Source organism: Delphinapterus leucas, chromosome 15 (genome assembly GCF_059928025.1).
Source record: "Delphinapterus leucas isolate spDelLeu-1000000601 "Yukka" chromosome 15, BTC_Dleu_Yukka2, whole genome shotgun sequence".
NCBI classification, from domain to species: Eukaryota; Metazoa; Chordata; class Mammalia; order Artiodactyla; family Monodontidae; genus Delphinapterus; species Delphinapterus leucas.
The window spans coordinates 23668849-23684083 of NC_143143.1; the positions used below are offsets into that span (position 1 = coordinate 23668849).

Genomic DNA, 15235 nt, shown 5'->3' on the forward strand with positions numbered 1-15235 from the left:
GGGGCAACGAAAGGATGATAAACTCGAAATGAAATACACAGACACTTTTTTTTACACATAGGGGAGGGCCATGGGGGTTGAGGAATAGCTCAGTTTCTGCTCTTGCCAGTGTCCTTAACTTTTCCAGATAATTATGGGTGCAGCAGGTGTTTTAGTAAGTATCATAAAAGTGATTTTTTTCCAGAAGATTGTTCCTCTCAGAAGAAATATCAATAGCAGAGGAACTTTTTTCTTGGTATTTTTCATATGCTGCCATAGGGTAGTTAGTGTTTTCTTATTTCTTGATACCTTATGGTTGATGGAAGAATAAGGCTCATGAGAAATTATAAAGTTTAGCTCCCTATTTTACTGATGGGGACATTGAGGCATAGAGATGATCCTTAGATAAGGGTACTAATTTTATCCTGGGGCTGAGCAGCTTGTTAATATCAGGTATCTCGGATTATTCTAGGCGGTACTTGAATTTTAAATAGATTATGGACTGCAACCTTCAGCTTTATTGGATTCCTGACACCTTGCTTTTATTTTCCTCACTTTTTATAATTTTAATAGATATTCTTTATATGAGGAATCTTCAGTGAAGTCCTCAGTATTGCCATGCATTAAAACTATCTTTGCAGCTAATGTGTTCTTTCCTAATATCCTATTGAGCTTGCTTTCAAATTTCATTCTATAATTTATTTTCCCACCAAATAGTCAAGTTACAAATTTAGGTGAGAGAGGGAGAGAGCCACATTGCCATGAGGCAGTACTTTAAAAATAATTTGGTAACACATTGCCCCTGCCTGATATGTTGCCAGTGTTTTTTTTATTTTTATGACTGGGAAGATTGTAATTTTTCCAGTGGTTAAAACCCTCTTCTGGGAGGAGGAGATTTAGGAAGAACTATTCCTTTTATCAAGTCATGTGAAAAGAATCCTGGGACCAGGGTGACCAACTGTCTCAGTTTGCCTGGGACTGAGGGAGTACTTAAGACATGGAACTTTCAGTGCTAAAACCTGTTAAGTTTTGCGTTGGCCACCCTAGTCCTGGTAGTTATTTATATTTCTGTATGGGTGCTTAGATAGCAGGAGGGGCTGAAAAGCTGGTATTTCATCCATTGACAATCCCTTCCCAGTTGAAAGACTTCTTATTACACATTGGAGCGCTTATGTATAATAGTAATGAGAAGAGAGAGGCATGTATGAAAGAAAGATTGATGATTTGGGTTATCAAAGTGTTTGTTTAAAGTTGTAACCTTATACTCTTCTCTCTTTGCAGAACTGATAGTGCATCAGCCGACCCAGATAATTTAAAATATTCTTCATCCAGAGATAGGGGTGGGTCTTCCTCTTATGGACTGCAACCTTCAAATTCAGCTGTGGTGTCTCGGCAAAGGCACGATGATACCAGAATCCACGCTGACATACAGAATGACGAAAAGGGTATATATATTTCCTTGCTGCTAGAGGCATGTTTTTTGTGCGTTTGTTTTTTTTTAACCTAGCTGCCTCTCCCTTTCTTCCTCCTTGCCTGTCTCTCGCTCCCTCACCTCTCTCTTCTAATATGTTTAAAATATAAATATTACACACAGTGCTGTTCTTGAAACTTCTTAAGTTTACCCCCTTAATTAAAAAAATATTTAAATGTACTTTTCACACACGCAATACATAAATGCAGTTTCCTTGCCCCCAAAATGCAATATTATCACCAAGGCTTTCCTGACTACTGTCTCTCTTCTAGACTTCTGAAAAGTTTTAAAGTGCAAAATCTGAGTTAATTTAGTTTCCATTTCTCTTCTTATCTTCCACTGAAGATAACAAAATGAAATCAATGCATGCATCACAGGGAAAGAGTAGAAGCCAAGGCTGGTTGAACTGCAGATTGGGTCAGAAGAACCTGAACTATCAGGAATTGAGTGAAACAAAGAGCCCTATTGAAATAATGTAAATGTTGCTGTTTTTAGGTGGCTACAGTGTCAATGGAGGATCTGGGGAAAATACTTATGGTCGGAAGTCGTTGGGGCAAGAGCTGAGGGTTAACAATGTGACCAGCCCTGAGTTCACCAGTATTCAGCATGGCAGTCGTGCGTTAGCCATCAAAGACATGAGGAAATCACAGGGTAAGGCTGGGTAAACTGGGGACAAACACAAGCCTCTGCTGAGACATCTCCTAAATGCCTCTTTCTGTACCAGTGCCTTGCACCTGTGTGAGTTGGTTAGCTTACTGAGTTGAGAAACATGTGCAGGTGATAATTGTTTGCATTCCTTTTCCTGTGAACTGTTCCCTACCATGAATTACCACAAGAAGGTTTTTAATACTTTTTAAAGGAGATTTCTCTTAAAATAAGATTAGAAGACTGGGTAAGATTTTAAAGAAAGGATTTTCCTGATTATAGTGGATACTGAATGTATAGTGGACTCTTACTGCAGCAAGTCCTTGAACTCTAAGGTGAGGGTAGGGGTATACATGGACTGGGCCCTTTTCTAAAGTTAAATACACAGTTACTGCTTCTTGCTTTATAACACAAGCCTCACTCTATAGGTAAAGTGTCTCGAAAATTCATAGGATTAAAGGTAACGATCTTTTTTTTTTCTAAAAGAGAAATTTATTGTATTGGTAAAGCTGCTTAAGAAATCAAGATTTCTGATTTATACACTTTGTTGGATATAATTACTCTTTGGACATTAAGTTTATGACCATTTTTTCCCAGTGAGGGCTTTGTGTGTGTGTTGTGTGTATCTTGGTGAACATCTTTGTGTTTATAGTTTTTTGCATGCAGTTTTAAAAAAATTTCGATAAATTTTCTAAAGTGGAATGACTAGTCAAAGCCTATACTGTCTCATAAAAGTGTTTGAAGTTTGAAGGGACTTCCTTCGTGGTCAAGTGGTTGGGACTCTGAGCTTTCATTGCAGGGGGCACGGGTTCAATCCCTGACCAGGGAACTAAGATCCTGCATGCCGAGTGGTGCGGCCAAAAAAAAAAAAACCCACCAGTGTTTGAAGTCTTAGATTTAGGTATGATAGAGTTAGAAAGTGACTCTAAAGCTTATTTAGTTTAGATCCCCCTTGCAAGCTCAGAGTTATGCAGTTTGCTAGGGGCAGAATTGTAAATAGAGCCTAGATTTCCTGACTAGTAACCTAAATACATTTTTAGCAGTCATCCTTACTGAAAATAGACTAGGAATTTTTAAAAATCTTATTCCTTCTCTCAGATGTTGTAATTTCTTTTATTATCTATTTTCCTTTCATTCATTAGAAATGAAACTGTCAGACCCTTTAATGTGGTTTGTGTTAATGTACATGGGTTAATGATGATAAATTGTGCAGCTGAAAATTTAAAAAGAAAAATTTAGTACTTAAAGCCATCTTTATTAGTAGTGTTCAGCATTTTGAGTACTCCTTCTTGTTCTTGTCATTAAAAAAGGGAAGAAAAGTTTTGATTTGCCACTTTCCTTGTGGCAGCATACTTGCACATGGCAGGTGGTAATTAGACATTTGTTGAACTGAATATGTGATTGCCATTCACCAAAACTTTGTCCTAGGAAAATGATGATGATGTGAACAAGAGGCTCCCCTCCAGTGGGAGACCTAGGTGAGAAATAGAAGCATGTATCCTGTTTCTGCCTGATAGAGACTTTATCCCTAACCTGTTGAAGTTTCTTACCTATGCTCTTTACCTAGATGTTGAAAACAGTTTGGAACAGATTTGAAGAGAATAATTTCTAAGCCTTTCTTTTTTCTCTGTCAGTTGGTCCTCTGGAATGAGGTGTTTGCGTATCCTTTTTGAGGGTCTGCTGTGTGCCCGCAGTCTGCTGGGGCTGGGTTTATAGTGATGAACAGAAGTGTTAAAGGACCTACATTCATTGAGCTTTTATTGTCTGGTGGACTGTGATTTTTAATATACTTTAAAATATTTGGGCTGTAAATTTCTGTGCTGATTCATACTCAATGTTTATATTCACAGAGCGATCGATGTCTTATTCTGATGAGTCTCGACTGTCGAATCTTCTTCGGAGGATCACCCGGGAAGACGACAGAGACCGAAGACTGGCTACTGTAAAGCAGTTGAAAGAATTTATTCAGCAACCAGAAAATAAGCTGGTCAGTATAGTATGTTTGGAAATGTTGATAAGTTTCATTTTTCCATAGTTCAGTAGATAATGTTACCTAGAGTGGTTTTAAGAAGGGAAAAGTTTTGCTTCCAAGGAAAAATAATAGGGATTCCTTATTCCAGATTGATTTGGCCTGTATTATGATGGTCTAGAACTTAATGCCCCTAATGTATAATTTATCTATACAAATGTTAGATCCACATTGGTTCCTTCTGCTATAAAGTGCTTTTGACCTTTTACACATTTATTCTGTTGTCCTCGGAATTTTTTTTCTGTGTTCCAGGACAGAATATCTCTGTTTTTCGTATGTGAAATTGGGGTAGGAGGTACATATTTTGTTCATGGGTAAGTTTGGTGGCCTGGGCTAAATAAATGGAAAAACACTTTAAAGAGTAAAAGTACAGGAGGGAGTTCCCTGGTTGCCTAGTGGTTAGGATTCCGGGCTTTCACTGCCGTGGCCCGGGTTCAATCCCTGGTCAGGGAGCTGAGATTCCACAAGCCGTGTGGCCCGGCCAACAAAAAAAATAAAATACAGGAGCAGTTACAAATTTCTTTATCCTCCAAGTAAGTCTCCTAATGTTAAATTAAGAACTTGCTATAGGGCTTCCCTGGTGGCAGTGGTTAAGAATCTGCCTGCCAATGCAGGGGACATGGGTTCGAGCCCTGGTCTGGGAACATCCCACATGTCGTGGAGCAACTAAGCCCATGCGCCACAGCTACTGAGCCTGCGCTCTAGAGCCTCCGAGCCACAACTACTGAGCCTGCGTGCCAGAACTGCTGAAGCCCAAGTGCCTAGAGCCCGTACTTTGCAACAGGAGAAGCCACCACAATGAGAAACCCACGCACAGCAAAGAAGAGTAGCCCCCGCTTGCCGCAACTAGAGAAAGCCCGCACACAGCAACAAAGTCCCAACACAGCCATAAATAAATAAATAATTTAAAAAAGAACTTGATATAGAACCGGAGAAAATTAATGAAATGGTATAGTGAGTCAAATAACATTTGGTTCAAAGCAAGCTTCCTCCAACCCTCCTCCCCATTTTATTATGAAAAATTTCAAATACACAGCAAATTGAGAGAATTTTACAGTGAATATCATAGTGTCTAAGCTCTGTCATTAACACTTTATCGTATGACTTTATCATATATCTCTACCTCTTCCTCTATCCATCAGTCCATCTTTTGTTTTAAAAATGCATTTCAGAGTAAATGAAACAAGCTTTTTAAGTTTTTTTTTCCCCCCATTGATGATCATGGCTGTATATTTCCTATGGGTAAATTTCTTTCAGAGTCTGAAAGGAAACTTATGACACTCTTAACTTATGATATAACTGGGACCTGGGAATAATAAGAAAAGTAAGGTGTGGTCCAGTTATAATTTGGAGGGAAACACAAGTTAAAAAAAAAAAAGTACACAGTGTTATTCTTAAAAGTATAGGAGTCTGAAGTTTTTATTAATGTGTTTTTTTTTTAAGGTACTAGTTAAACAATTGGATAATATCTTGGTTGCTGTACATGATGTGCTTAATGAAAGGTAAGTAATTAAAAAGACTAAAATATATTTTTAGAAACTATTAAAAAGTGTACAAGAAGATAAACCCATTGGCTTCATTTATGAACATCTACTTAATGTTTAACTGGGTTCTCTTGTCATTTTTATTTGTGTAAAAGTATTTAAACAGTAATTACCACTGAATACAAACGAATCCACTTGAAAGGGAGAGCCATTCTTTTTTTTTAATTTGTCAACATGACTGAATAATTGAGCATTGACTTGTAGAATGACATAAACGCTTAATGCAAGTGTGAATGAATGCAATTAACTTTTGTAAACTAGAGCATTTGGAAACTGCTTAGAGAGTAGAGGTGAAAGGGAGCTTCCTTCTTTGGGCAACAGTGGATTCAGGCCATCTATCCTCTGAGGCTACTGGGGCTCTCCAAAGGTGTGCAGTCATTTCTTCATATGGTGATTCCCAAAGAATTGCAGTGTTGGAAAGCATCCAAAACTCATCTCAGCAGATCACAAACCTTACTGCTTTTTGATGGTTTTATTTTATATAGTTTCTCATAATATAATACTTAAATCAGTGTTGTCCTTTAAGTTTACTGTATTTAACTATTACCATTTCCTATTTTATAGTCCTTACATATTGAATATTACCAAGTATATAATTATATAGTGTGTTTTATCTGATCACTTGTTGCTGCCCTTTTCTGCAAATCAGTTAATGTAGTTTGAGATGGAATTTGAAGTCTGAATTTTAGTATTTCTAAGCCTTTCCTTACTGTTCGTAAATAATTCATTCTATAAAAGAAAATCTAAAGTCTTAACAAAGGTACTTTTGGCATGGCAGGAGACAGAATAGAGAGAATGTTTAAAGTGGATAAAATTTCAACCTTTTGTGTAGTTTGAATAAAAATTATAAAATCATTTAAGACATTCTGTTGTAAGATGTGTCATTCTTGTCATCTTTGAAAGCTTAAGCTTTTTGTGTATTTTGTTTTGTTTGCATTAAAATAAACACAGTAGCAAATTGCTTCAGGAGTTGAGACAGGAGGGAGCTTGCTGTCTTGGCCTTCTTTGTGCTTCTCTGAGCTATGAGGCTGAGAAGATCTTCAAATGGATTTTTAGCAAATTTAGCTCATCTGCAAAAGATGAAGTTAAACTCCTCTACTTATGTGCCACCTACAAAGCACTAGAGACTGTAGGAGAAAAGAAAGCCTTTTCATCCGTAATGCAGGTAAGAATTTCTGGAGGGTTGGGGGGAATGATGATGCGCTTGGGAAGAAAGTTGTCCTTAACACACATCCTTGAAGGGGAGCTTGAAGAAAGGAAACTTAGAATAGGGGTTATATACTGATTGATATATGATGTAAATAAAACTCGTGTTTCTGAATTAGAGTAAATGATACACACTGAAGGTAGATTTAAAGTAAGTTATTTTAAAAATTTTGTCTTTTTGCTTTTTAGAAGCTTTCTTTTGAATTTGCGTAGTACTAGAATCACTTACAGATTTGAAAATAGAAGCTCCATGAGGAAAGCCACGTAGAAGGGGGCTTCACATTTTTTGAGGGAGATAGAAACTAAACACCACAACTTATTTTGGGCCTAAAGTTTTGATAATATGTCAAAAATTCTTATTCCTAGTGATATAAAATAAATAATTGTGTGTCTGAATTACTATTATTTTTTTGGCTGTGTTGGGTCTTCGTTGCTGCAGCTGCGGCGAGCTGGGGCTACTCTTTGTTGCGGTGCGCGGGCTTCTCATTGCAGTGGCTTCTCTTGTTGAGGAGCACTGGCTCTAGGTGCGCGGGCTTCAGTAGTTGTGGTTTGTGGGGGGTGCGTGGGCTCTAGAGCGCAGGCTCAGTAGTTGTGGCACATGGGCTTAGTTGTTCTGCGGCACGTGGGATCTTCCTGAATCACGGATCAAACCTGTGTTCCCTGCATTGGCAGGTGGATTCTTAACCACTGCATCACTAGGGAAGTCCCTGTATCTGAATTATTAAAAGATCATTCCCAATTTAATTTTGAGCAAACTTATAAGTAATTAAATTTTTGTTGAGCTAATGTTTTTAAAAATTTAGGATGTGGTGTCTTTAGAATATTTGATATCTTTATTTAATTTGCTTTTTTTATTAAACAATTCATGGTATGTTTTATTTTGGTTAATTTTAAAAAACATGAGAAATCTATTCTGTCTTTAAAAATTTTATTTTTATTTGATTATAGAGGTTGTGACAAAATTTTGGAAAAGATGCAGAAAATAATTTGTAACTAACCAGCATAACACCAAATTTGGCTTATTCTGCATACAGTTTTCATAATATGAACATTTCCCCAAGTATTTATTTTGAAAATTTTTAAATCCACAGGAAAACAGATGGGCTGGTACATTAAACACCCATATATCTTTTACCTAGATCTGTCACTTATTAACATTTTGCTGCAGTTGTTTTGTTTCTACACACACACAGACACAGACACACACAGAGACACGATTTTTTGTTGAACTATTTGAAAATAAATTCCACACATCATGATGGTTTATGCTGTGATACTTCAGCATGCCTCTCCTAAGGTTAAGGCTAATCTCATATTAACATTATAATCATACCTAAGAAAATTAATTTTGTCACATAAGACAATCCATGTTCAAATTTTGCAGCTGCCACTAAGATGTCTATAACTTTTGTCTTAACCCAGGATCCCATCAGGGTTCATGTATTGATGAATCTTTAATCTCTTGAAGATGGTGGTGTGCCTCTTTAACCTCTTAAGTAGAACAATTCTCTGCGCCCTTTTTTGTCCCCCTTATTTTGTAGAATGTTCTATGTTTTGGGCTTGTCTGATTATTCCTTCCTGTTTAGATTCAGTTCAAATATTTTGGTCACGAATACTTCATGGGTTCATACTTAGTGTTGTATCACACTAGCAGGCATTTAACTTCAGGTTCACGTAACTCTTAGATAAAGAGTTTCATCACTTGGTTAAGGTGATGACCAACCAGATCTTTCCATTGTGAAGGCTTATTTTTCTCCCTTTGTAATTAGTGAGTAATGTGGGCATGATACTGTGAGACCTCCTGAATATCCTGGTTTTTTCATAATATTTCACTTGATTTTAGCATTCATTCATATTCTGTGCATTGTATAGATTATAGCATTGGCTGTTGCAAAATGGTGGTTTTCTAATTGTAGCATTTCTTCTATACTTATAACATCATTCTTTTGTAGAGAAGAACTTTCCTTTTGGGGAAAAAATTGATTTTAACAAAAATAATTTTAGCTGCAAAATATTCTATAGGTAGTATGCCATATATTTATTTCAAAAATATATATAGTGGTAACATGAGCCTGTTGTGTCATTCTTGTGTTGGGGCCATGCTAACCTTCTTTAAATCATTCCAATTTGAAGCAAGTACTAATATCTTAAAGTATAAGTCGTACAACATCTGCTCTATGTTTTGAATTGGAAAATAATTCTGGTACCTTTAAAGACAAGTTTCCCAAGCACATCTTAGTTTTTCTACTTGAAATTTTAATCACACCCATGGTTTTGAAGATAGCACTTAGGAACAATGTAAACATGTTACTTAGGAAATAACGTTAACAGATGTTAAATGAGGGGAAAACAGTGGATTGAAATGTTTTTAACTTTTTTGGGAACTAAAACTATAGAATTTATTTTCTTTGATATAGTCAGTTTTGGCTATAGTCACTATTAAATAATGAACCTAATTTGCTTGTTTTCTCCCTATTTTATTAAATGTTCACGGTTTGTAACTTTTATTTTTTAGCTTGTAATGACCAGCCTGCAGTCCATTCTTGAAAATGTGGATACACCAGAATTACTTTGCAAATGTGTTAAGTGCATTCTTTTGGTAGCTCGATGTTACCCTCATATTTTCAGCACTAATTTTAGGGTGAGTTCCCCGCCCCCTCTTTCCAGATGATGGGGTAAGGGATTGGCTGCATGTATGAGGACCTGGGGAATTAGATAGAAAACAAAGTTTCTGCTCCTTTGAGTATAATTGGTTTTAAGGTCCAGGATTGAATGATGCAATAATGTAGTTTTATAAAAAATACTATCTGTACTTGCTAACACTAATACCTTAACATACTTAAAGAAATATTTCATCAGTATCATAAAGAAAGTTCCATTATTCTCCTGCCCTGCCCCTCCCAACCCCGCTTTAATGTATAATGTCAAGAAGGTGGGACATAAGATGTTCTAGGTTCTCTTACTCTGAAATGTTCCACAGGTTGGAATAGCAATAAGACCTTAAAATGATTAGTCCCCTTCTCTGTCTCCATCCAGGATACAGTTGACATATTAGTCGGATGGCATATAGATCATACTCAGAAACCTTCGCTTACACAGCAGGTGTCTGGTGAGTCGTTCAGCATATACCAGTCGTTTAAATATTGTGGGAAGGAGTGTTCATTTCTCAAAGACCAGCTGTTAACACTACTTTTTTGATAATGCAAGAAAAATAATGGCTTCAGAGGATATTTTGGTGAAGATTACTTGTTAGCTAAATTTATCTTTTAAAAGGAAAAATGTGTAGTTTTGTAGTAGGTAGGGAGAGTAAATGCAGATTGTAGTGTTGCACCTGTGAGTAAGGACTTTATCTCAAGTCATTTGCTGCGTGTGCTGGTAGGAGATACCACAGTAGCAGTACCCTGAAGGGTAGAAAGGAAGATCCTGGATATTCTTGATTTATTGTTTTTCTGTTGATTAAACAAATGGATTAATTTGGAGGATTGTCATAAATGATAAAGAAAAAATTTTTTTTCCGTGTTAAATGAATGACTGATATGACTCACTTGGACATTTCAACTTGTTCCAGGTGCTGTAGTTTCTCATAGCTTATTTGGTGAAATAAACTTCTGAAATTAAGATATACAGGTGAGAGTAGTTCTCTCAATTCCACTGGCAAGTGGTCCCATTTCTCCTGGGGGGATGAGTGTACACTTTTGGTGACCACGTGTGGCCCTGGAGAAGAAAGCCAAGGTGGCCATAGATCGGCACATTTTAGTCTAAGTCCTGTGTGTAGTGACAGTATGGATACTGAATCTACTTATTAAAAAAAAAGGACATGAGATTATATTTTAATTTCTGGAGAATTTTCATTTCTGTAGCGTTAAAAGAGGTAGTGGTTAATCATTAGTATATTAAACGGTTTACAGGGAATTCCCTGGTGGTCCAGTGCGTAGGACTATGCACTTCCATTGCGGGGGCCCGGGTTCAGTTCCTGGTCGGGAAAATAATATCCTGCAAGCCGCGCAGCACGCAGCACGGCCCCAAACAAACAAAAAACAGTTTACAGTCCTAATTTTATGATATAGGGCATGTTTCAAGAGTGGGCAACTTGAAAACCAGATACCTTTTAAAAGAATTCTCTTAAATATTTTTTTAACTTGGACTTAAAATTTTTTTCTACTCTTCCAAAATTTCTTGTATGATTCCTAGGGTGGTTGCAGAGTTTGGAGCCATTCTGGGTAGCTGATCTTGCATTTTCTACCACTCTTCTTGGTCAGTTTCTAGAGGACATGGAGGCATATGCTGAGGTGAGTATATAAAAAATGAAGTTATTTCCTAAAATTTCAGGTAAGAAAAAAGCAAAAACAAAAATCTAAAGCAGTGCTAGATTTATTTTAAAACAATTCAGATCACCTGACATTTAAGCAAAAATTATGAGACCATTGCAATATTTTAATTATTTTTAGATGTTTTTAAGTTGCCAGCAGAATTACCAGAAAGATAGAAAAATTGCAGGCCTAATTTCCCAAAGCTTGAAATAATCTTGGTGGCTGGTAGTTTCCTGAAGACATTTTCTTCAGTTGTTTCTTATTTTTTGTTATGAAAAAGGTGAATTGATATTGTATAAAAGCCCCTAAAGGCTTTTTTCTCTTACTTCTATTGGCAATCTTGGATCATGCTTTGGAGGACAAGGCTTGGCTTCAGCCACCTTTGAGTATGGTACCTTTAATACTGCTGTTGAAGTGTCTGTTATTGGTTCTTGGATTTCCTGGCCACTGTCCTGACTTAAACCTGCCATCTTAGTGTTTCTTCCCTACTCAGTTGGTAATTACCAAGATTCTTGTTTGGTGGTCAAGGCTTCCGTGAAGATTTAGCTTCATCTTTTCTTTATACTTTTGCTACTTCTAGCAAACAGTTACTTCACTACTTTTAACTGTACCAATCTATCTGTTCCCTTTCAGAGAAAAGTGAGGGAATATTTTGCTTCCACATGTTTCTTTACCCCTATGCCTAGGATGTCTTGGTTCCTAGCACACCTTTAAAGCTGATCTGCTTCTGATAAGCCACCCATTCTAGTTTGTAGAGACTTCCCTTTGCTATCCCTAAGATTGAATTCTCTTTGATTATTTTGGTGCTTACTTATGTGTAGGTATATGTTGGTTGTAGTACCCCATTTTTTGCTAATCTTTTCCTTTGAGTATGTCTAATTTCCTCAGCTAGCTTATAAATCTGTAGGCTAGGTCTTCTAAGGTCTTATAATTTTTTAAACCAACCTCCTCTAAACTCCCCCAACCCCCCTTGCTCTTCATGTGAATAATATTGGCTTAGTATACTGTTGACTTGAGTGGCTCAAAGAATCTATTGAGGTTAATATTTGCTTATTTAAATAATTAGAGAAGCAAAATCTACTTTTATACTTAGATTCATGTTTCCTTTTCTCATAAGCCAAAATTCCTCCTTATTTGTAAAAATGTATTATAAAGTTAATTGATTTAAAAATTGGGAGTTGTTTTTTGTTTTTTAAACAATGTCTTACTTAAATAAGAATGGTGTTGAATTCACATCTAGGACCTCAGCCATGTGGCCTCTGGGGAGTCAGTGGATGAAGATGTTCCACCTCCATCCGTGTCCTTACCAAAGTTGGCAGCGCTTCTCCGGGTATTCAGTACTGTGGTGAGGAGCATTGGGGAACGTTTCAGCCCAATTCGGGGTCCTCCAATTACTGAGGCATACGTAACAGATGTAAGTTTTAGTAGTCTTTAGTATCATTCAGCAAAAATTGCCTTTTCTTTTAAATGCTTCTGTTTATCTAGTGAGCTATGTTATTAATCCCTCATTTGTTTAGCATGTGTGTAGGTGTCTGACCACTTTCTTAAATGGCCAGAAAAGTAGGGAATTCTATATCTCACTCCCCTCACCCCCCAACCTGATGAAAAAAAGTCCACTCTGAATTTTTAAATGCCTATGAACTTTTCTTTTAGGAGATTCTCTGTAGGTTCATTTATTCTTGTTTTTAATATGAATTTTAAAATCTTATTCTTTAGTTTTTTAATAATACTGAGTTTTGCTTTAAAATTATTGTGTCTCCTTTTAGTTTTTCAACATACTAAGAATAACTCTTAACAGAGAAGGCCTCGAAAAGTAATTTTCTCTAAGCATGACAGGATGAAACAACTTGATAGCCTGACATCAAAGGATATAAAGATATAAGAACTTAAACTATGTAATAGCCTGAGACCAATTATAAGAAGTAGCTAGATTGCCACATTTCAGCAGCCCCAGTCATCAGCTGCACCGTATTACAGTCCAGTGATGAGTGGTTCAGTGTAATGAATGTGAGAAATGAACCGCCATCATTATATTCTGCTTGAATAAGAAGGGAGAAGAAACCTGTGTGATAGTCAAAAGATTTAACCTAAATGATTAAAATTTTACTGCTAGTGTAAAATTCTAGCTTTTATGAGCATTTACTTTTGTTGAACGCTTTGCTAGATAAAATAGGACATTATATATGTAATTCTTGGTAAGTTAATTGTGTATTTGAGCAGAAATGTCCTGAAGATAATTAAAACCAGCATGTTAATATTTTGAAACTGATCCAAGTGGTTTAATATTTTTATTTTTACTGTCTAAAAGATGGGTGGTTGATGACTTTGTCAGTGTTGAAATAAAAGCAGTTTATTATATCTATTTATTTATGTCTGTAAAACAAAAGGACAGGAATGTATCATTTTCCAGGATAGTTCTATATTAAATGTACTCTTTTATGAAGGTCTTTTAGGTTTTTGCCAAAAATGGTCTTTTAGGCCTTTTAAATCTACATGCAGGTTTACAGAAAACCCCTATGTGTAGTGGTTGTTGAATATTACAGAAAAATTTGAGAAATATTTTTCTGTATCAATCTTTTCTGTGTCTGTTTTTCTGTACTTGTTTTTTCCTAAGTTAGTTTTATTAGAAATGTAGTACGTTGACTACTATAGTTTACTGGGGTTTTTTGGGGCTGGAAATGATAAGATTTTCATAATCCTCAAATAGGTATTATATGTTATGAATGAGAATATTTATATTTATCTTTACATAGAGACCATCAGTACATGAACTTTCATAAGCTAAAGCTATCTTGGATATTTAGTTTTAAAAGATTGATTAAAAGTCCAAGTGCTAGATTATGGAAAGTTATTCTCACGGCAGGTTACTCCCATGTTGTTAATACTGTTACTGTTCTAAATTCTGGTGTATTTCATGATTATTATGAAGATTCTGAACTTCAACCATTTAGTGACTTTGGTGGGGGGATAGGAATTGGGTATAAGGGAAATAGAGTATGGCAAATTCCATTCCTCTCACAATAGTACTTTAGAATACTTAGGCAATATCCTTTTTGTGTGTTGTACCAGAGATACCCTTATTATTATTCAGCCACTGAGAACTAGAATATTAAGAGACTACTGACAAGGCAGGCAGTTAATTTTCAATAGAAACTGCATTAAATAGAAAATATTTCTTGCTCTGTGGAAGAATATGAGTTTTTTTTAAAGCTGCTTGTTTTCCCCATTGCAGGTTCTGTACAGAGTAATGAGATGTGTGACGGCTGCAAACCAGGTGTTTTTTTCTGAGGCTGTGTTGACAGCTGCTAATGAGTGTGTTGGTGTTTTGCTCGGCAGCTTGGATCCTAGCATGACTATACATTGTGACATGGTTATTACATATGGATTAGATCAACTGGAGAATTGCCGGACTTGTGGTACAGATTATATCATCTCAGTCTTGAATTTACTCACATTGGTATGTGAATTCTTTTTTGTTTAATATGTTTTATTCAGGCCCTTAAATTTAAATTGATGCGGAAGACGTTAAGCCCTTGTTTGTTTGTGTTTTTTTGCATTAATTAGTCTTATCTATATAATCTAGTTTGTTTTTGCTCTAGTATCTGTGTACTTTTAGTATTTGAGAGCTCATCTCAGTGTAGCTTTACTTTTTTTTTTGGATGAAATATCATCCTTCACATGAGACTATCTAGCACTCCTGATAAATACTGTGTAGAGAAGGTACTTGATAGCTATTTTGAAAGACCCTGTTATGTTTTGTCTCTGAAACATGAAAACTTCTTTGATAGTTCTTATTATTTTCTTAATCATAAATATCCCCCCACTCTCCGCCTTTTATTATGGACCTTTTGAAGTATATTTAAAAAAAGTAGAGTAGTATAATGAATCTCTGCATACTTAATACTGTTTCTATAATTAGAAGCACATGGCCCATCTGGTTTCATCTAGGCCTCCTACGCTCTGCCTCCTCCTTGCCATCCCTGCATCCCCAACTGGATTATTTCAAAGCAAATTCTAGATGACATTCTGCTAAACATTTCTGCCATAGTTA

The 15235-nt window shown here is 36.1% G+C and overlaps 1 protein-coding gene and 1 non-coding gene across 13 annotated transcripts in view; one reads left to right on the forward strand and one right to left on the reverse strand.

The window, feature by feature from the left end:
- SMG1 (SMG1 nonsense mediated mRNA decay associated PI3K related kinase) overlaps positions 1 to 15235 on the forward strand; it is a 96960-nt gene that overhangs the window by 23527 nt on the left and 58198 nt on the right. For 8 of the 12 annotated variants that reach the window (XR_016387801.1, XM_089896093.1, XM_089896094.1 and 5 more), the window contains 10 exons: positions 1261 to 1424; positions 1946 to 2101; positions 3946 to 4082; positions 5568 to 5626; positions 6620 to 6833; positions 9390 to 9515; positions 9911 to 9983; positions 11066 to 11163; positions 12425 to 12598; positions 14417 to 14641. Coding sequence is in view for 11 of the 12 variants with exons in the window: in XM_089896093.1 (XP_089752219.1) it covers positions 1261 to 1424; positions 1946 to 2101; positions 3946 to 4082; positions 5568 to 5626; positions 6620 to 6833; positions 9390 to 9515; positions 9911 to 9983; positions 11066 to 11163; positions 12425 to 12598; positions 14417 to 14641 (1426 nt within the window). In the remaining variant the exon portion in view is untranslated. Of the gene's footprint in view, positions 1 to 1260; positions 1425 to 1945; positions 2102 to 3945; positions 4083 to 5567; positions 5627 to 6619; positions 6834 to 9389; positions 9516 to 9910; positions 9984 to 11065; positions 11164 to 12424; positions 12599 to 14416; positions 14642 to 15235 lie in introns of those variants that run through there. The other 4 variants (XM_022552302.3, XM_089896089.1, XM_089896090.1 and 1 more) reach the window with 4 other exon arrangements.
- LOC115803799 (U6 spliceosomal RNA) lies at positions 8920 to 9029 on the reverse strand. The gene has a single exon (XR_004024591.1). It is a non-coding gene; the product is annotated as a U6 spliceosomal RNA (small nuclear RNA).